The 21,640-nt window shown below is 45.9% G+C and overlaps 1 protein-coding gene across 3 annotated transcripts in view; it reads right to left on the bottom strand.

The window, feature by feature from the left end:
* Positions 1-21,640, bottom strand: part of GAS7 (growth arrest specific 7) — a gene marked incomplete at its 5' end in the record, with an annotated part of 77,690 nt that overhangs the window by 325 nt on the left and 55,725 nt on the right. For all 3 annotated transcript variants that reach the window (XM_082293968.1, XM_082293970.1, XM_082293969.1), the window contains 8 exons: positions 525-623; positions 3,066-3,145; positions 4,866-4,989; positions 6,809-6,937; positions 9,660-9,738; positions 12,234-12,308; positions 17,019-17,134; positions 19,672-19,761. In XM_082293968.1, coding sequence (XP_082150094.1) covers positions 525-623; positions 3,066-3,145; positions 4,866-4,989; positions 6,809-6,937; positions 9,660-9,738; positions 12,234-12,308; positions 17,019-17,134; positions 19,672-19,761 — 792 coding nt within the window. The remainder of the gene's footprint in view (positions 1-524; positions 624-3,065; positions 3,146-4,865; positions 4,990-6,808; positions 6,938-9,659; positions 9,739-12,233; positions 12,309-17,018; positions 17,135-19,671; positions 19,762-21,640) is intronic.

Genomic DNA, 21,640 nt, shown 5'->3' with positions numbered 1-21,640 from the left:
AGAGAAAGGCTTCCTGTGCCAGGCAGCAGCCAGGCAGCCTCTGACTCCTATCCTGCAATCTGCACCTTACACCAAATAAAACTGTACTGAGGTCAGCATGCATCCCCCGTATTTTAATATTAAAATAAATAGCCAGTTTTTAATAAGGAAAATATATTTACTCCCTTTTCCAACAGTGAAACAATTCAGCATCTTCCCTGCACAAACAGAAGACCTCAAGGAATAGTGCATCATGCTGGGAGAGCTAATAATGGCTCACGCTGGCCAAATGGGCTTCAGTTGGTTGTGTCCCCCCCCAGCAAAGAGCTGTGACCCAGCAGTATGAAATGAGACCAGGATCAGAGAGTCCTGGAGGAGCAGGACTGCAGGGAGGCAGCACAGCACTGCTGCAGACTAACAAGCTGCCTGCAAGACACTTCTCCCATGTCCTTTGACAAAAGCCAGTCAGAGCAGGTCAGGAGGGACCATCCTGCTCAGCTGAAGGGCAGTGAGGACCACGGGGATCAAACAAAAAGCACACTCACACTTTGGTTGAACATGTCTGTCTCATGCCGCAGCTGTGTGTACTGGCACAGATGCTGCCGAATCATCTCCACCCTTTCAACTTCTAGTCTCTCAAGCTCCTGGACATGAAGAAAAACAAGTCCACATTTTTACTGGAACCTGAGCTTGGAGGCCCAGAGAAAGGATGATAGACAAAAAGCTGCCAGTAGGTGCGATACTGCCCCAGGGTCATGCTTTGGAGCTGGGCTCTGTGGTTGCACATTCCTCTGCTCTGCAAAGAATAAGAAACAGCAAGCGACAGCAGTCATCTCAGCCTGAGCCTAGCAACTGAAAAGAAGGTCAAACCTTCCCAAAAGGTTCCAAAACTGAGACAACCAATGCAGAGAGTGGAGCCACTGCCTTCAGAGATGCTGCAAGCAAGAGGGAATCTGTTTCCTGCAAGACGTTTCGCGTGCTTTATCGCTAGCTACAGAAATTACAGGGATTCCCTGGGGCAGCAGAAAGCACATTGGGGTGTACGGCTCAGACCACCCCCCCTTCCAGCCAGATACCTGTCAGAGCACAGTTCACCAAATGATGACCTAGGACAAGTTTCCACCTTGCTCAGCTGGCAGCAAGCAGAACCCAGCAACATTTTAGTTGGAAAGGCAGGTGATTTCTGTCTTTCCTCCTGATATTTTCTACCTCCCTTTTCTTCTGGATTCTGATATTATACCCCAAAATCTGCATTTAGTCCTTCTGGTGTGGCCTCACCTTGAGTACTGTGTGCCACAATGTAAAAAACACATTTAAGAGTGTCCAAAGCAGGGCCACAAGAATCATAAAGGGTCTGGAGGGGAAGCCTTATGGGAGGCAGTTGAGGTCACTTGGTTTGTTCAGCCTGGAGGAGACTGAAGAGAGACTCATTGTGGTCTTCAACATCCTCATGAGGGACAGCAGAGAGGAAGCACTGATCTCTTCACTCCCACCATCAGTGTCAGGACCCAAGGGAATGGCTGGAGCTGAGGTGGGGGAGGTTTAGGTTGGGTATTAGGAAAAGGTTCTTCACCCAGAGGGTGCTCAGGCACTGGAACAGGGAAGTGGCACAGGTCCAATCCTGTCTGAGTTCAAGAAGCATCTGGACAACACACTTAGGCCCATGGTAGGATTGCTGGGGTGTCCTGTGCAGGGCCAGGAGTTGGACTCAGTGATCCTGATGAGTCCCTTCCAACTCAGGATATTCTGTGATTCCATGATTTGAGCAGCAGCAGCAGCAGCAGCAGCAGCAGCACTCTGTGGAAGTCTGCCTTTACAGACATCACTGCAATGGCCTTTGCTGTTCAACAGAAAGTTTGGTGCTCACACACACATCACCGGGGCCAAACCTTGTGAAACCTGTCCTCAGCAGGCATTTCTGGTGCCCACTCCCTGAGCATCAAGGTGGAGTGCAACCAAAGCTCATCCAAGCTGGCAGACTGCTACCTAGCCTTCCCTGTGCTATCTGCAACTCTGAAACATTCTTCATTCCAGCAAAAAAAATCTCAGGTGGCAGATTATCAGCCTGGGGAGGAAGATGAGCAAAGGAGCTTATGGAATGGATAGGGCTGAAATAGACTGAGCTCCTACTGCTGCTGCCAGCTGAGGTACTGCCCTTACAGAAATAAACACTCCCTCTTAGGGCACAGATGTGCAAGACCAGAACGCCAAACCCAGCGTGCCACCTGCAGAACAGCCGCTGTATCTGCACCAGGAACTTCAGGGAGGAAGGTATGCATGGAGACAAAAACCTTCAGACCTCGACCCTCTCAGCTTGGCATCATTCTGTACGAACTAATCTGCACCTGGGCTGAGCAGGCACAGGCTGCTTTCAGTTCTGGTTTTATATTCGTGTGTACTAAGACTTGCCTGCAAATGTTCATCAGCCTGAGTTCTAGCACTGACAAACCAGAGCTGCAGGCTCTGGCTGCCCTCTTGAGCCAAGTGCACTTGCAGGTTGTGCTTCTCCAGGGGCAAATACGCAGAGCACATGTTCAGTAGATGGAGGAGATCCTGCCCCTCTGCCCTGGTGAGATCCCACCTGGAGCACTGCAGCCAGGTCTGGGGGTGGCAGCACATGAAGGATGTGCAGCTTCTGGATTGAGTCCAGAGGAGGCCACAGAGATGCTCCAAGGCAGCTTGTAGCAAGTCAGGCTGAGACAACAGGGGCTGTTAAGTCTGCAGAAGAGATGTCTCTGGGGAGACTCCAAAAAAAATTGTGAAATTGTGGAATAGAAAAATTCATTAATGTATGAATGGATTTGGTGATTTATTGTGTATTTTTCTTGTGCAGTACTTCACCCTTCCTAAGGACAATTCCAGTGTTCTGGCCCCTCAGCAGCCCTGAACAGGTTTAAGGCCTTCTGCAAAGAAACAATTATTTCTTCTTATCCCCTGATGATGAGGTTTTCTCAGGACTGAGAATGGGAAATACAACATGAGATTTATCACTCAATCTTCCCCACTGCTTTGCACTGAACTGGCTGTGAATGATGAATACTGTAGGCTATTACAACTTTGCAAGGGTAGTTTTAGGTGCTACATACCAGAGTGGTGGTCACCATCTCCTCAAACCACTTGGACTGGGCTTGATTGTAAAGATCCACACAGCGCATCAGGTCATCCCCTGAAAGAGTCAAGACAGCAACACATCAGTCTTCTCTAGAATCTTCTCCAGAGCTTAGAAGGAAAGTGCAGGTCAGGTTTTGTACACAGATCCCAAGGATTTGAAGATCAACCCTGGTGGGGCTCTCAGCAGTTCTGTTGCATGGTATTTGTCACACATACCAACATTTCAACTAAATGCATGCTCTTGATGCATGGCAAAAAAAAGCAGGTGATTGGGGTGAGAATGAGTGAGGGGAAAAGACAAGATTTTGAAAGAAAAATATGAGCTTTAAGTAGTATTTCACAAAATGCCCAGAATTACAAAAAGGCAAGCTACTTTAGTTAAAAAAAAGCCATAGATGGAAAGTTATATTTGAAAAATGAAGTAATTAAAATGGGAAATCAATAATGATGAGTTATGGAACTGCAGGGCAGCACTCTGTAGGTGAGACTGCAGCCTAAGAGGTCTCTGTCTCAAGGAGAAGCGATGAATCAGGCTCCAGCTGTTGGATGAAGGGATGCTTATCTGCAGCCTCATGCATTCTCCATCTCTGGAGATGCCCGATTCCAGCTGAGCTCCAGCTCCTTCTGTGTTCAGGGCAGTAACACAAGAAGCTGCAGTTCTTTCCATTTTTTTCCTTTGTTGCAGGACTCTGCACTGATGGAGAGGGAAAGGTGGGTGGCAAATTTGGAAAACAATTCTCAGAGACTGCTGCTCCCCAGCTAGGAAATTCTCTTCGCTCTTTAAATGAGGCTCAGCTTCTCTTTCCCTCTCTGATCTTCAGCTCTCCCTTGCTTGTTCAATAAAAACCTATTATAAACAATTTCTAAGGATCCAAGGAACAAAGAAAGACTCTGAATTTTCAGGTGAATAAAGACCATGTCCCATGAAGCCTCCTGGTGTTAAATCACAACTTTTCTTTCTGCTCAAATGATTGCCTGTACACATGGTCACACTGCCAATGACTCTTCCCAGTCTCCATAAAACCCAGACATCTATCCTGAAGTTTTCAAAACCTCAGAACTCTGAAGGACCACTCTGCCAAGGAGGAGCCCTTGTTGAAGGGAGGAAACATGGAAGCCCTAGTTAAAACTTATTTTCAGCAAAGGTACTAACTGAGCTGCATGAATCAGCTTTGCAGAGCTCAAAAAAGTTCCTGATGGATCCTGCAGATGTGGCTTGAGCCTCTGTAAAATATGCACAGGTCACAGCACGTTGCTGTATCCTCAGTACAGTATAGCACACACTACTATATCCTCAGTAGTCCTAGCAGAGAAATTATTTTAGTCATTGAGTAGCAGTGGAGAAAAAACAAAAAAATCACTTTCAAGGAAAGAGACAGTAATAGTAAGTGTAATAGGCACCCACAAAGTTGTGGGTGAGTGTGATTTAGGAAAGAACCAAGGAAAGAACTATGATTTATGGAAGAAACACCCTCAGCTAAGCTCCTCTGAATCTGACTTTGGAAGTTCCCCAAACATTCAGTAATCTAAGGACACTTTCATCAAACAGGAACTCACCCTACTTTTGTTGTTCTCACCTGAGTTATCAATCATTTGTGACATCTGAGTCAGAAAAACTGGGCTTGTTTCTTCCGAGGATTTAACATCACACCAATTTGTGGCGTGGTTCACTTTGACTTTGTAGCTAGAGTATTAAAAACCAAGAACCATGTGGATGGCTGGGCAGGTGCATTCCCCCTTGTTCTTGCCATGTGCTGATGGACACAGGTACTCACCTGCCTGAGTGGACTTCCGCCTCGCCTTCTTGATTTCCTCTTCTGTCTTGTTGCTGAGTTTCACCTCTAGCTGCTGTGTTTTCATTTCCAGATCCTTCTGTCTCTCTGTCAAGGCTTTCCGAGCCTGGGAGTAATTAAAGAAGAGTCTGTTGTTAAAGAGAAAAAGAACTGGCAGCTGCTTTCAGCCATCCAGGACTCCTCCACACAAGTGTTTCTCAGGAAGAAGTCAACGACTTTGCATGAAACTGGGTCCTAACTGCGATTCAGGTTCTTACAACATCACGTGGAGTTCACAGAGGTGTCCTATGACCACAGAGAAGTCACCACCAACAAATCACAAATGCATCTGAACTCTTCCTAGGTCTTGGAAAGGAAAAGGATTAACAGCATCATCAAGCTCTCCTGTTTCTCAACAGCTTTCTCATTATTTCTGGAAGAAAGGAGAGCTGGAGCCTCTTTCAAACATCTTAAACAGCATCATTACCAAGCCACCTCTTCCATTCACTTTTCTTGGGATCTGAATTGTTGAAGTAATTTCAAGTATCTTACAGAATTTGTCTTTAAGTATGTTCTAGACTCAGTGCACACCTATCAGAAACTCTTAACAATAGAAGCTTATTTCAGAAAAACTTATTCAGGTTCATGCCAACAGCAGAAATCAAGAACCTGAGGTCTGGTTATAACTGATTACTTGAATTACCTTACTTAAAAGTTCTTCAAGCTGTTAAAACCTGATTTATCAGTACAAACATATATTATACAGGCAAATTATTAAAGTACCTTAACAAATAAACATTGTTACATGCAGGCTGATAAATACATAGAAGTAACTTGTTGTGCATGGATTTGTTATAAAACATGTCACAACTATTCTTTATACTGTACTAGTGTTTCAAGCTAAATTGGCACGACTGTATTTTCTTAGCACCTCAGAGTTTTTTAGTCACACCAGCCTAACTGTTACAGCACTCTTGAAGCACTCCTGGAATTTTTTCCATGTGCACTTCCGAGGCCCCGGCTGGGTCCTGCAGGTCTCAAGAGGGAGCTGCAGGAGAGCAGTCCCTGAGGGGCTGAGTGCTGTGCAGGCACTGCAGTCACGGCTCTTCCTTGCTCTGATTCCTTCTTCATTCATAATTCACTCTTCCCAATATTGCTACTGAGTTTCTTTGCAGCTATGAGTGCGAAGAACTCGGTGTTTTGCAGAAAAATGCCTTCCTTGCATTCACTCAGCCTAATAACCTTGTGTATCCTGCAACAATTCTGTCCCTGGGCAAACTCCTGCTGATCTTTAATGAAATCACAAACAACTTCGGGGATGACTGGGTATGGTATTTTCCTTTCCAATTTACACCCAAAAGCAAACCTCATGAGGATACAATTTGGCAGCTGAGGCACAAGCATCCCCATTTCTGCCAGCTGCTGCTGGGAGATCACATTCTGTGGGTCTAACTCCCTGCACCACAACCTTGGATACCTCCTGCTTCATGTCCCATCAGCCCATTACTGGGTCCTGCTGCTGTTTGGATTTTTTCAGTGAGGATATTTCTTGTGAAGGGTTTGTGGCTTGCCACACCAGGGTCGAGCTGCCCTCCTCAGCCATCTGCTTTTGGCCACTGACCCTGCTGCCATTCTAAGGAAAGGTGTTTTAAATCTGGAGGACAAGAGATGCACAGGAATAAGAAGCATTTGCATCAAATGTATGAGAAATTTATTGCCCCAAATTGGGAAGGGGAAGATGAAACAAAAAGCCAGTTCAGCAGTAAGATCTCAGCTAAACAGCAAAACTATGCCTGGGGCTGGGCAAAGCACAGCTAACAGCAAAAGCCCCCAACAGGAACAGCTGTGGTCCTTTGTGGCAGAACAGAAACTCTTCATGGGGCAGCTGCTCTTCAACTCAAACCAGCAGTGTCTCCCAAACCCTGCAGTTTGCTCCCTGCTCCCACCTTCTCAACAGCTGTGTAGCGGCTGGCCAGGTGCTTCCGCAAGTCCGCGATGTGGTGGTCACACTTCTTCATGTCTTTCTTGAAGTTCTCTCTGAAGTTGAGCAGGGGTTTCTCTACCTCGCTCTGAAGCTGGTGAAGAAAACAAAGGAAGAAATGGCAATAATGAGGAGCCAGGCAGCAATTCCTGGCTCTTCACAGAACCACAGAATTGTTAAGCTGGAAAAGACTTCCAAGATCATCAAGTCCAACTGCCAACCCAACCCCACCACCATGCTCACTACTAAACCATGTCCTCAAGTGCCATATCCACATTTTTTGAATACTTCCAGGGATGGTGACTCCACCATTGCCCTGGGCAGCCTGTTGCAATGCTTTAAAACCATTTCTGTGAAATTTTTTTCCTAGTATCTAATCTTGACCTCCCCTGGTGCAATTTGAGACCATTTCCTTCTTCTGAGAAGAGCTCAAGACAGAGAGAAAACAATTCACACACTGCAGCCAAAGGCAATGCCAGACTTCTCTTGTCCAAGAATGCTCTGAATTAAGCTACTACAAAACTCAGGAGAGTTGTGTTTAGTGAGTATTAATTGAAGGCAGCAAAAGGACAGAAATCTCGTCTTCCCCTCTCTCTGACAGATCATCTCTCTTTTTACACAGAAGACCGAACTATAGGAAATAATCAGAGCACTATCAGGGCTCTGATTCTGACCTAACTGATGGCAATTTGCTTAAAAACCCCCCAAAGTACCCAACTAAAGCCACTAACCTGAACTGCAGTGGGGTGAGTCTGTGGGCTGTGGTGTCACGGCTGCATTTCTAGTATGGTGAAGTGAAAGCCAAGAAGGCCACATTTTATTTATTTCTGTCAAGTGTAAGGGAGCCTAAAGAGAAGCCTGATTATTCAGTTGAAGCTCTTCTAAGTAGTAGCAAGAAACCTCTGGAATGAACTGAGGAGAAATCCATCAGGAGCAGACACATGACTTATCTTGACCGCTGCTAATACTCGACTCTGATAGAGTTTGCATTGTTTTGGCCTTCTGATACACAGTTTTGACATCTTAAAAATGAGCTCTGGAGGGATACAGGTATTTCACTTCCCCTGAAGCTGCTCTCTCTTGTCACTCCTGTGGGGATACTGCACTCCATCAATGCAGGTGAGCTGGGTCTGTAATCAGTTAACACAGCCTACAGTGGAGCAGTAGAAAATCGTCCCTGAAAACAAGTATTTGCAGCCTTTCTCCAGAATTATTTTAATGGAGAAGGAAACTTTATCTAAGCTCAGTACAGTCTTTTATTGGAGGGAGGCAACAAAATCAGCCAAGACTCTCCAGCACATATCCTAGAAAGGTGAAACAAGCCTGAAGCAGAGTCTGTATAGGCAGGTGCAGACTGGCACCTTGGTGATCTAACTACAACTGTGGGAAGGTCAGATGCAAGGGTAACTGAACCAAATCCATCTTTGCAGGGCCAGGCGAAGTCACAACAAACAACTGAGTTCTGGGAGGTTCAGGTTTAGTATAATTCAAAAAACCAAACTCAAAAGGAATCACTAGAATGGTGGCTGGGCACTGGAGAAGGTTGACCAGATTGTGAAATCTCTGTCTTTAGAGATACCCAAGGCTCAGCCAGGCAGAGGTGTAGCTGACTTGATCCCCTGTGGGTGACAGTCCTGCCCTGACAGGGAGTTGTTTGTGCTTTCATTAAAGATCATCAATATATTTAAAAACATATTATGTTAATAAAAGGAAGACAAAAGTAGAAACTCCCAAGCAGGTATGAGAACACAGAATCATAAGTCATTATGGTTGGAAAAAACCTTCAAGATCATCAAGTCCAATCGTTAACCCAGGCCTGCCAGGTCCACCACTAAACCATAGTCCTGAAGTGCCACATCCACACGTTTTTTTACACACAAACACTGGGAAGGATTCAGAGGATGCTGCAGGAGTTTCTGTACAGAGTTTAAGGAGAAGTAAACGAATGGAAAAGCCCCTCTACCTGGCCTGCCTACATGCACACATCACTCCAGGGTGCATTTTTTCCTCTTGGAAAACAATACAGGAGGACAATGGGGAGCAAAAAGTATTTCACTAATTACAGCCCTGATGTTGAAGTTTGAGGCAGAGCAGCAGGTTACCAAGGCAGCAGCTGGTTGCCTGAGTAACCTCTGCTGAATTACTTACAAATGGTGCAGAGCTATAATTTTCCTCCAGAACATGGCTGTTGTGCTGAGATACCTGCCACTGTATTGAACTTGAACACCCACAGAGGTTAACATAATGTAACAGGATTCAAGAGCATGTCACATGAGGTGGAAAAAACCTAGATAAATACCATAATTTGTAGAAGAAACCTCCTTGGGCATCACTTGAGAGAAAGCCCAAAAATAACATGATGTTCCCAGTACACTTTTCAGAAAGGCTAATGATACAAAAAAGCCAGAGTCCTGGTTCTCTTCCTTCCAGACAGGTAGAGTAGATTCTTGTTGAGAAGCCAAATATTACTTTTCATCTCTTCCTTTGCAGAAGTAAAGCATACAAGCACTAGTTAAATTTACTGGCTGGAACGTAGGGCCCAGGCGAACAACCTCGAGAATCAGTTTCACTTCTTTTTTATGAAAAATTAGACATGCTTTAATTTACACATCAGGTAGACTAAATAAACTGATTTGGGGAGGAAGATTGGACAGTTTCAGTACGTTTGGTCACCAGTTTATTAATTCTTCTAGATTTGCACCATAGGCATGCATATTTCATGCATATTATATGCATATTTCCCCCACTAACATGCACTGAAGGGAGAGGCCCACCAATTCAGGGCAAAAATCTTTGGAAAAGGAAGAACTATTTACCTTCGAAGAAAATTTGAGATGAACCTCTGCTTCATCAGCTAGACTCTTCTTGAGCTGAGCCCAAGCTTCTCCCAGTGTGCTGGAAGAAGAGAAGGACAATGATCAGTGCCCCATCTCTTGCCCATCCTCCCTCGTGGGATCTGTCACACAAACCTGACACTTTGTACCGTATCTTGATCAGCAAAATCATGGAAAAGGGTGACAGAAGTCAGAGAAAACAGAGAAAACCTTTGTGACCAAGGCAGAATTCTACTGTCACTGTATGCAGCAGATCTTTGAAAACAAAGTTCATGATGATCTCCACGTACAGAGACGCCAGAGCCTCCATCAGCAAGATCCCTCAGTATCTTACCCTTACCATAACAAAGTTCCCACCAATGCAGTTTTTCCATTGCCTCTTCTACTTCCCACCCTGCTTTAGAGAACAGATTTTCACTTTAGGTGAAAAGCCCCAGAGAAGCTTCTCTGCACTTGAAAATTTCTCCATTATCTTTTTCTTTTGGACAGAACATTTCCAAGACAATGGCAGCTGAGGCACACTCCTCCAGACCCTCCACGACAGCCTAGACTCCTCTGAAAGCATCATAACCAAATCTCTACATCCCCAGTACAGTACAGTACAACTCCAGTTGCTAAACTGGTAACAGATTATTTTGTATCAGACACTCTCTCTTCTGCATATTTCAATATGATTGCCTTTTTAGACAACAGCATGAAGTTGTTGATGAATAAGCTTGTGATTCACTATAGCCAGATCCTTCTCCCACAAACTGTTATGTAACTGTATCTTTCACATCCTGTGAAAGTATAAAACGCAGAGCTTTGTCCTCATTAAAATGCATCTTATTTTCTTTCAGTTAATTTCTCCATTTTAAACAGAAGAATTCTGAATTGCAACCTGTTCTTCAAATTGTACATACCAACCCTCCCAGCTCTGGCACATCTCTGATTACAGGAAATCCATTCTTTCTTCTATCATAGGTCGTTCATTCCAGAAACATTTTAAAACCCCCTGGACTTAGGAAAAACCCATCCATAGCTGCTTTCTGCAGTTTAGTTTCTGTAAGTAGTGGGTTTTCCTTACCTAGTTTTTTGCACATTAGGCTTTATTTAGGCCACCATTTCTCCTGTCTGCCTACGAGAATCTCCCATTGCAAAAAGCAATACTAAATTAAGAGCTGTGATGCTTGACCTACTCTCTTACTCCATCGGTGAAGGAGTTTAGGTTGGCTTGGCATTTTTCTTTATGCATCTACAACAATTGCTCATCACCTTAGTTTTCCACTAAGTGCAAGTTTGATGGTTTATTCTACCCCTTTGCAAAGGCTAAATAAAGCTGAGTGATCTAGAGTTCCCAGCTCCTTCTATCTCCTCCCCATCCCCTTTTCAACAATAATGAGATTTGACTCTTCCTGATAGCCTGAAAAATCGCCTGTCATCTGCAATTTCACACTAATGATCTGTCACCTCTGACACTGCTCCAAGGACTGGAGTCCTCAAATACGGTGCTCATCAGCTAAACAACTTAGATACACCCAGGGAAGTGCTCCCAGCATTTCTCCTTCCCTAGACCCACCCTGAGATCCTCTCCCACTGCCCAGTTCTTACTGACACTTAGGCTTGGGTACTCATTCCCTTTCTTTTCACCTACTCTCCCCTAGTTTCCTCCCCCTTCATTTTATCACTCATTCTCTCATTCTCCTGTTGGGGATAACAGAAAGTGGAAGGAAGATGTAGAGGAAAGTGGTTTTAGCTTTGCTAGGATCAGCTGAGCATCCACCCCTGAGGAGAAAGGAGGACAGAAACCATTGTCATTGTAGGTGCTTAGAGCAGGAACAGCCCAGTTAGCCTCCTGCAACTTCTGTCCTTGCCTCCTGGAAGCTGAGCAAAACACCTCATGGAGCTTCAGTGCTGGCAGAAAACCACTCTGTCAGTGAGGACAGTCATTTCCAACTCTGCTTTCAGTGCTTAGAGGGTTTGTGTTGAAACAGAGCTACCAAGTTCTGATCCCTCAGGAATGGTGCCTTTTCATTATCACTGAAGAACTGCAATTTAGTCTGAATTGCATTGCCTAATGTCTTCTTAAAACTTCCAAAGAGTAAAAATGTTGTAAATAAGGGGCAGTCTGCTGCTCTTCTTGAAGGGCCAGAACCCTGATGAGAAGGGTTCTGGTTCTTCATCCTCCCTCTTGTCTGCACTGCACTGATTGTACTGGCATTGACCTTACACATCTACTCTCAGTAGTATATATATTCTACACATTCTTCCATTTTCAAAGTAGTTTAGTACATATACATGCTAATCCTGGCTACAACAAGGACAGCATACAAACTTGATTGGAGAGGTGACATTTTATACACATATTCCTAAAGAATTTCTCATTAACAACTTAAAAAACAAACAAACAAACAAACAACTCCGAAGCAATTCCATCTTCCCCAACACACCCAGGGTACTAATCTAAATAAACCTCTAATTAATGGGAGAGCTGGGGAAAATTACATGTACCTGCGTGGGAGAAATGCCTTTTATGTTAAAATTTGTCTTCTGTGAAAGTCACAGAGACACACTTACCCTTCTTCCTGAGCAGCCAAGGAATTCTGAGACAGTTTGGACAGGTTCTTAGCATATTCCTCCTCAATCTTTATCCTACACTCACATACACACAGAGAGAAAATAAAAAGACAGCAGTAAGTAAGCTTTAAGGCAGAAACCCACACACATAATTTGAAGAAATTCTCTGCATTTTAACAGATTTTGCCACAGGAATTTTCCTTTCAGTCTCCAGGGCTTGGCAGCACTGGTTTGATGAGCCGTCTTCTCCCCCCATATGCTAAAAATGCAGTGGCAAGAGCAGGGCTATATGCAGGATGGCATGTGAGACAAAATTAGATGAAGAAGCTACAGTTCTGGAGAGCAAATAACAAGGACAGAGTGTTTCTGCTGTGCAACACGGGCTGTCTGCAAAGCCAGAAGCACGTGGTTCAGTCTGCTGTGAAATGTGAGGCTGCACATCCTTGAGGCAAAGATGAAGGAATGCGGCGATCCAGGAAAAATGCAAATGAGATTTGGGGTGCTGGGCTGCACCTTTCTTAGGGACACCAACTGCTTCCTGCTCTCTGCTACAGGTGACAAAGCAAAGGTGACATGGCAGAGATGTGACAGGGGCTTCTGTTACCAGCATGTGGCCGGTGCAACCCCTTCCTCTCATTCACCCCACTCACTGCTCTGTCCTTGTCTTCAGCACACCAGGAACAGGAGATGAGCTTGCCAGTGGTGAGGGCGCAGAAGAGGAAAGGGATTGACTGCAGGGAGCAGAAGGAGTGCAGCTGTGGGGTAAAGGGACAAGGTGCTGACTGCCCAGCAGGGAGGAATGAGCAGCTGCTGGTGCAGAGGTGATGGGCATCATGCCTGAAACCCATCTCTGTCTTCCCTGAGTTCTGCTCCCAATGAAACAATTTCAAGGTGCCCATGTTCCCAGGCAGAGCAAACAGTGATCTGTTTGCTGGCTTTCAACACAGCTTGCTCAACAGAGCATTTCTGAGAGAGCTGTGTGGCCCCCAGGTAGAACAACTCCTGATTCTGTGCCAACTATGCACAAGCAGGGACAAAACCTGCTTTGAAGTGTCTGTCCACAAAGACATCAGAAGGTGGGGTATTTCTGGCATGCCCATTTGCAGTAACCAGTTGAGCAAGCGCACTTTTGTGGGGCACACCTCAGCTAAAAGGGGTCCCCTGAGACAGCTGAGAGAGATCTGACGCTCTGGGCTGCTGAAAATATCCTGGTGGATGTGTGGGAGGGGAAGTGCCACTCTGTCGTTACTCTCGCAGGAGTTCAGGGGAGGGAGCAGGTCTGGGTCCCACAGCTGACAGCTTCACAGCAAAGCCATTGGTTGGGATGTCACTTCCAGCAATTGCTTGGGATGCAGCTGGCTGAGGCCCAGGATGATACCCAGCTTGGTGTGACACAGTTCTACAGACCTTACCCAGGAGCTGGGAGTCCTCTTCTTCCCCCTCCCAGGAGGACAAAACCAGCCAGCTCCCCACACCTGCTCTAACGAGACCAACAAACGCAGCTGTCCCGCATCTAAGGCTACACTGGGTTAGGAGCTCACTATGAAAAGGGCTTTATCCAGGCACATCTCACTGAACATACTTTAAAGACCTACTTCAGGATGAGACTAATCTTGTCTCAGAAGTGACAATTCCTGTGGACTGGAAAGAGAGAACAGGTCAGCAATACTGCAGGTGCAAATGTCTCTCCACAGAGCCAAGGCTCACTGCTTTGGGCTCAGTTACCAGCCAAAGCTCTAGTCTACAGCCTTCCTTGTGAGCTACATTCCTGCTGGAATTTGGCACTGGGAGGGGTGAAACTGGATGACCTTTAAGGTCCTTTCCAACCCAAACCATTCTGTGATTCCATGATTCTCATGATTTCACAATTGCACATCAGACACACTACGTCTGCTGCCATCAGTGCCTGTCCTCAAGGTGGTACCAGGCAAGCAAAGCCACTGGCTTCGATGGAAGTGCTCCTCACTGGTTCCAGCTTTGGCCTAGACCCCAAGATTTTTTCAGGGATTTCAAGTGTTACTTGTACTGCAAATGTGTGGCACTACGACAAGGGCAGCCTGCCTGGCAAGGAGGAATATCAGGAAAAGATATATATAAAAAAGTGAAATGTCTACAGCTGAAGAGCCCGAATATAAGAAATAAATTTTTCTACCCCAGCCTGGCTTCCTGTTACCATCTGTGGCCAAAAGGGGCTAAAACCCAAGATAAACCTCAAAAAGGGGCAAAAATCTGCCTCTTGACCCTGCCTGATACAAACACACTGCAAACTCTGGATTGTGGTGACCGTGAAACACAAACATGCCAGAAGTCCTGAGTCCCATTTCCAGAAATCCACGTAGCTGTTTGGAAGTAATTCCACCTTCCTAACAAAAAAAAAGCTTCCAAGCCTTGTTTCCACTAACTTGTTTGAAAACTTTCAGGATTTCACTCCCTGTATAGTCAGAAGCATTACAGACCTTAAGTGCATTTTGACCCATACTGTTCTGACTTTATTAGTTCTAGTTGATGTCTGGATGTTTATTTCCTGTTCCCTTTTTACTTCTTTTTTTTTTTTTTTTTGGAAAGAAGTACTTTGTGTGCCCACACTCAAACAGTTTCAGCCATGGCATACTATAGAGGATGAAGCAAAACTAGAGAGCTACAAAGGGAGGCAAAGATGATCTGATGTGACTGCCATGCAAGAAGAAACTAAATAGATTAAGACAACAGGGGGAACAGGGAGGAAAGGTGGTGGAGGGTATCTGGCAGACAGCTACACAACTGTCACTGTGGGAAGACTGACTGGGAGTCTTTTTACACTGTTTCTCCAGATTAGGAGGGAACCATGAAATTATCAGACAACAGAAGCATAATTGCTTTTCCTGTAGCGAAGAAACTGCAGAAGTCTTCCACAAATTGTGGCAGACAAACAGTGAAAGGTGCATACATGTATCTGCTGAACATGGTGGAAGCTAAATAATCTGCTATTTAACTTACTATGTTTTTTAAACATACCACAGCTTAATTAAAAAGTGACTAAGACAGTGCTCCTTTGCTAATGGAAACACTACTTCTTATACCTGGTGCTTCTCAGGGCAGTCTGCAGATGTTTTTGGCTGTTTTGGAGTCCTTCCCTGAATGCAAATGCTGGACCTGATTTTTACTTCTGATTTAAAGTAACTCCTTCTTTCACACCAACACCCTGGATTTTTCAGTTCGGTTTATTTATTCATCACTTTCCTCCCTTTCTTGAGGTCTGTCTTACTGAAGTCAAAGTTCTGAGACTATTTGACTTTTATAACCCTACCTCTGTCAACAAGAACTGAATGAACAAATAATTGCTCAGTCTAAGACTGCTATATACCAGAAGCTCCTGTAAAAGCATCTACTTGATAAACTAAGTTAGCTTCCCTCTTGTTGGATATTTGATGAAGAAATCTGGTTATCGTGTCTTTTACCGGCTTTCTATTGTTTTTATTAGCTGTCTGAATCTCACCTCCAGCAGGCTGATTGGTACAAAGAGAATTTTTCTGGACATGAAAATTTCCAGTTAAATGTGGTCTTGTGGTCCCCAAGGCACCTGATGGTCATCATGAAAACTTCATCAATATTTCAGCCCTCTTAGCTGGGAATGTAGATGTTCCTCTGATGGCCTGAGCAATATTTCCATGAAACACCTCAACACCATCCTCCTCCTTTTCCACACATAACAATCCTGATCCTTTCTTACAAACAGATGAAAAATGCACTAATCTTTCTGTAACTCCCATCTAGACCCTCTTCACACTCAATTCCCAACCTTTTTTTGTTTCCAGCACTCAGTGAATCTTTTGTCTTTCCTCTCTAGCATGCCTGCTGCCTCCTCTGCTGAGGACACAGACACGCCTCCCCGCAGTGTCAGAGCTGCTCTCCCTGCTCTCTCTAATCTCACACCAACATTCCCTTCCTCTTGAATGCATCTTGCCTTTATTTCTGTCAAATTTCATTATATATTACTTCCTTTGAAGCAGCTTCCCCCTGTTTTCCCTGGCTATCACAATTCTGCTTGCCTTCCCATCCTCTCCCTTAGCAAGCCTATTTTCAATTGTATTTTTAAAGTGCCAGGTGGTCCCTTCTTCTACCTCTGGTCACACTGGAGCTGTCTCTTGGACTGCCTTATGTCAAAGGCTACAGAAACCAGAAAGTGAGGGTGGGGAGGCCCTGGCACAGGGTGCCCAGAGCAGCTGTGGCTGCCCCTGGATCCCTGGCAGTGCCCAAGGCCAGGCTGGATGGGGCTTGGAACAGCCTGGGATGGTGGAAGGTGTCCCCAGACACGTAGATGGCAAGGGGCTGGAATGAGATGATCTTTATGTCCCTTCCATCCCAAACCATCCCATGATTCTATAACCAAGTTTAAGTCCAAAGTGATGTCTTTTTACATCTTCCTCTAGGAAACTGGGCCTACGCTCCATGCAAACAAATTGCTCCTGTATTTTTCAGACAAAATACTTCCCTTCTAAATATCATCTCCACTCTGCTTCTCTCCTGTCTATGCTTCTTCCTTGAATCTGCAGCTTCAAACCTTCTTGGCTCCCTCTAAACAGACAGCCTTTGTGCAATACAACTCAGAGCACGAGAGACAAGTGAGAGCTGGAGAAGACTGGAGAGTGTGGATGAACATTAAAGAAATACTAAATGTTCACTAAGAATTTGTAGCATACTCTTTATGCAGTTTAAGCATTAAGCATTAATGTATTTAAGGAATATCTAAATTGGGGAAAAAACAATCTCAACAAATATTTACTTGGATAACAAAGTGCTCGTTACCTTTCTCGAACAAACTCTGCCATTTCTTTCTGCATTTGTTTCCCTTTAAGTTGCTTTTGAAGAAGAATTTCAAATCCCGACACTGTATTGTTCCCTTGTGAGTCCTTCTTATCTGCCTGAAAGAAATAAAAGGAAGTTCAACAAAAAGCTTTGGAGGCCAAACCCACAAAGAGCTGGTTCCCAGCAGTGGTGCCTGAGGAACCCTCCCCTGAGAGCAGCTGATGGCTACAGCACCTCAGCCCCTCTCAAAGAGATAGCCCAACACTCTCCTGCTCCTCTTACTCCCTTTTTGGTTTTTTTTAATTTAAAAAGGGAAGCTTCACAATTCTCTTTGGCCAGCAAAGGATGATGTGGGGGCCAAAGCAGCAGCCCTGCTGTCATTTCTGCCCATGACCCTTCACAGCTGGTAACACCACTGCCAAGTGTCAGCCCCAAGGGCTCTCAGCCCCAAGGGCACAGCCTGCCAAGAGAAGGAATCCTGGAGCCAGCACAAGGGAACTCCTGGGGCAGAGGGGAGGATAGTGCTGCTCCTTCCAGGGTCAAAGCAGCCCTGAAAGACCTTTAACAGATCACCAAGGTCAACTCTGACTTGTACTGAGAAAAACAGAGCCAGTCTGCACGGATCTGCTGTAAAACAAGGCAAACCAGCAACCTGTCCCACAGATTACACCCCATTCTTCACTGTCTGTTTCTTACTCAGCCCTTTGCTCCACTGGCTTCAGTGCTGCTGCAAGGACCAACAGAGTTTTATCTCTGCTGCCTCTTTTCTCTCTCCTGTTTCCCAATTTCATTTCCTACCCTCTTCCAACAAACAAATTCTCTGAGAACATTTCCCTAAGCGCTGCGGATTCTGCTCTGATCCCCCATGTGCTGCACAACTAGCCAGAGAGAAATGCCAGATTAATCCAAGCAGGAGACTGGCAGGACGCCCTGCCAGGCACCAGCAGGCCAAGACAGTGGGAGAAGTGGAGATGATGGAAGAAGGTGAGAGAGCTGTGGGCAGACCATGGATGACAAGGCCAAAGAGGAAATTCCTGCGAGCAGAGTTATGGGAGGAGAAAAGCCTGCAAGAAGAAAGGCAACTTTAAGTAGAGTTCCACTGAAAGCAAGACGTGACCAACCCATGGAACCAAACAGTGGCTGAGCCCAAATGGGGAGAACCAAACAGGGCAGGAACCTCTGTAAGACACATGCAGAAAATCAGTCTGTATGCCATTAATGATTTAGGGCTCACGGGGATCAGAAAACTGGAAGAAACTGAAGAAATCTGGTGATAACGTGACCGTTTTCAAATGTGTATTTTAGCAAGTCCCTGCCATCAGCACTGAGCAAGCACAAAGGGACATGCTGCTGGGCCTCCAAGGCTGACACTTTTTAAGATGGAAACGCTTCAATAGCTACTGAAAACACACATAAGACTCCTAAAACCTTCATTTCTGACTCCTTTTGTACTTATTTCTGGATTCCATCGTAGTATTCCTCTCACCACCCAGAAAAATCCTCCAGTGGAAGGAAAGTTTTCCACTGGAAGGCTTTTTTCTATCAGCTCCACACTCCAAGGACTACTGCATCATTTTAATGTGATCCAGGAACCTGAAAACAGACCTGAGCACAAGAGGGCACACACAGAACCTCCCACTGAAGACTTCCAATGCTCCAGGCTGCATTAGAACTACTCAACTTAAGTTACAAATAGGCCTGTCCTTCACAAGCCTCACCCTACAAAGAATGCATTTATTACCTGGCCTCTGGAATATCCCATGGAGGGAGTGGTACAATTTAACAAAAAAGTTTTCAACTATCTGCTTCTTTTAGAAGGGGCACCCGCTGCTTCCGTGTGTACCCCTGGCTCTCGTGCTCTGGGAAACACTGAATTCACATTCCCTGTCAGCCACCTTGCTATCCTACGACCTGTGGATCTGTTGGAGTCCAGAGGAGGCCACTAGGCTGGAGCCACAGGCTGAGAAAGTTGGGGCTGTTCAGCCTGGAGAAGAGAAGGCTCTGAGGAGAGCTCAGAGCTCCTTCCAGTGCCTAAAGGGACTCCAGGAGAGCTGGAGAGGGACTGGGGACAAGGCATGGAGGGACAGGACACAGGGAATGGCTTCCCAGTGCCACAGGGCAGGGAGAGATGGGATATGAGGAAGAAATCCTTCCCTGGGAGGGTGGGGAGGCCCTGGCACAGGGTGCCCAGAGCAGCCCAAGGCCAGGCTGGATGGGGCTTGGAGCAACCTGGGATAGTGGAAGGTGTCCCTGTCCCTGGCAGGGGGTGGGACAGGATGGGCTTTAAGATCCTTTCCAACCCAAACCAGTCTGGGATTCTGGGATTCTATCCCCCTCTGGCTGCACTGCCCTTTTGCCTGTGGTATTTTGAGACACGTGGCTTGTCCTACATCCTCCTTATTTCCTGACCAAACCCATCTCCTGAGAACTGTCCTTGCCTTTCTGGACACTCCTCTGATAATCAGCCACATCTCAGAGTGGTCAGATGTTTCCAGGAGATCTTCACTGGCATCCCCAGTCTCCCTGGTACTCTCTGAACACAGTGTATCTCAGCCCAAATTCTTCTTTACCTTGTACCACAAATCAAGCTGTTTATTCCACTTTCTTGGAAGCTCTGGAGCTGCATGTGGCATGTGGCTGGCTGCCTACTTACCCAGAAATAATCACAGTAGCTCCACTCTGAAGGTTTCAGCAACTGCTGCTCTGGCATTACGTCAGGGTGGGGGAAAGTCACACAGTTGATCTGTTGAAAAAAAATGCAAAAAAAAAGGAGAGTTAGACGGCAAAGAAATTTAGCTGTTAATGAGAAATATGTAAATAAAAAGTTATATCCACATGCTTCCCATCAGAAAATCCGCAGTGAATGCATGGCAGTGAAGAAAAATTGGTTGTTGCATGGAAACAGCAGTTAAGTATTCCCAGAAGCTACTCTCTGCAAGCAGGAGTGTCAGCTCGGAGGGAAATAAACTACCCATTTAATGTGAGGAAAACCTACTGGATTTGGAAAGCACCATGCAGGGAGTTCTCCCAGATCCCTAAAAACTGTGGTAAAAAACCTGATGTGAAACACCCTGAGCACAGAAACACAGTGACCATCAGAGAGCACTGCAGGCACTATTGCTGCAAAACACCCTTGGCTATGCCAGTCTCCTAGAGGATGACAAAAAAAAGAATTATTTTTTCAGCACACAGCCCTTCCATCTATCTCAAAGACCTTTTCAGATGGAAGTGATGCTCTCTGTAGAAAGGAGCAGGGGCTCTCTGAAGTCAGTGAACCTTCAGCGTGCAGAAACCACAGCGATCTGCCAGACAGGACTCATCACACGGTCATTAAACAACAGCATAAAGCAGCCCAAGTGCTCCTGAAGTTATCACGGTGGAATATTCAGACTGAAAACAGCACAGTGAAGGCAATGAGCATGACAGCTACTGCAGAACAACCCTGGACACAGCCAAGCCTTCCAGAGGAAGCATGAGCAAGAGTCAGAGCTCAGTGCCAGTTTGTATTCTCACCCCAAATCCCTGCTGGGCAGGTACCCTAAATCAGCCCGTCTCAGTGCACCCACAGGGTCATGAGAACACTGAGAGCATTTGGGTATTAATCAGGGGATCAAGAGATATTGGGGATGGGAGACCCACAGATGTAACTGTGTGGGGGTGGGGGTTTGTTTGGATCAGTTAATGCTCACAGGAAATCCATACACAAATCTGTGGGTCGGGTTAGCACAGCTGCACGGGCAGACCCAAAGGCAGTGCTTACACGCAGTGAATCTGCCTTTGGGCTACTCAGAGAGGATCAGAGAGGATGTGGGTGCTGACACAGTGCAAACTCACCATGCCAGAGCAAAGCAGACAAAACCTTTAGCTGATACAAGGCTGCTCCTACAAACCCACACTGGTTCTGCTGGAACCCAGGCTGGAGGTTCTGCAGCTGTCCTGTAATAGTGCAAGGGCTTGCTCCACTTGAATCACTCTGCCCAGAGTTTGCCAAGTCCATCCCAAAGCAGGCTGAGGACCCTGTATCAATGGTGCTTTCAGCTGTCACCTCAGCTAGATCCTAAACCACACGTTGTCCTTTCCAGCTCCCATCAGGCTCCAAACTGATCTGCAGGTCAGAGATCTGGGCTTTGCAGGCAGTGGCCACGTACTGGTGACCCCGGGAGCCAGCATCACCTCCAGTCAGAGCCAGAATGTCCAGTCAGAGTCAGCAGCTCCAAACAGAGCCAGTATCTCCAGAGAGTGCCAGCCTCCACCAGCCACAGGGTCCCAACCACAGACAGCACTGCAAACACCTTCCCGGCTGCCTTGTGCTCCCCGTCAGAAGAGCCATGCCTCAGGAGTCACAGAACTCAGCTCAGTTCAGAGCAGGATGGCCATGCTCTAACCACTGCACCTCCTAAGGGTATCCTGCAGCCTTTAACAGAAGACTGGGCATCACAGAATCAGAGAAACACAGAATATCTCGAGTTGATCATTGCACCGTGGCACTGCGCACCAGGACAGGGAGGGGATCTGCAGTGGGGGGCACAGGAGTTGTACCCTTCAGCTTAAAAATCTGCTAAGAGAACAGCATGGGGAATTGCTATTCCCTGCTAAAGGCAGTGCCTGTTTCACAAAAACTA

This window comes from Coloeus monedula (genome assembly GCF_965178545.1).
Source record: "Coloeus monedula genome assembly, chromosome: 19".
Lineage (NCBI taxonomy): Eukaryota > Metazoa > Chordata > Aves > Passeriformes > Corvidae > Coloeus > Coloeus monedula.
This window is presented reverse-complemented; position numbering and strand designations above follow the sequence as displayed.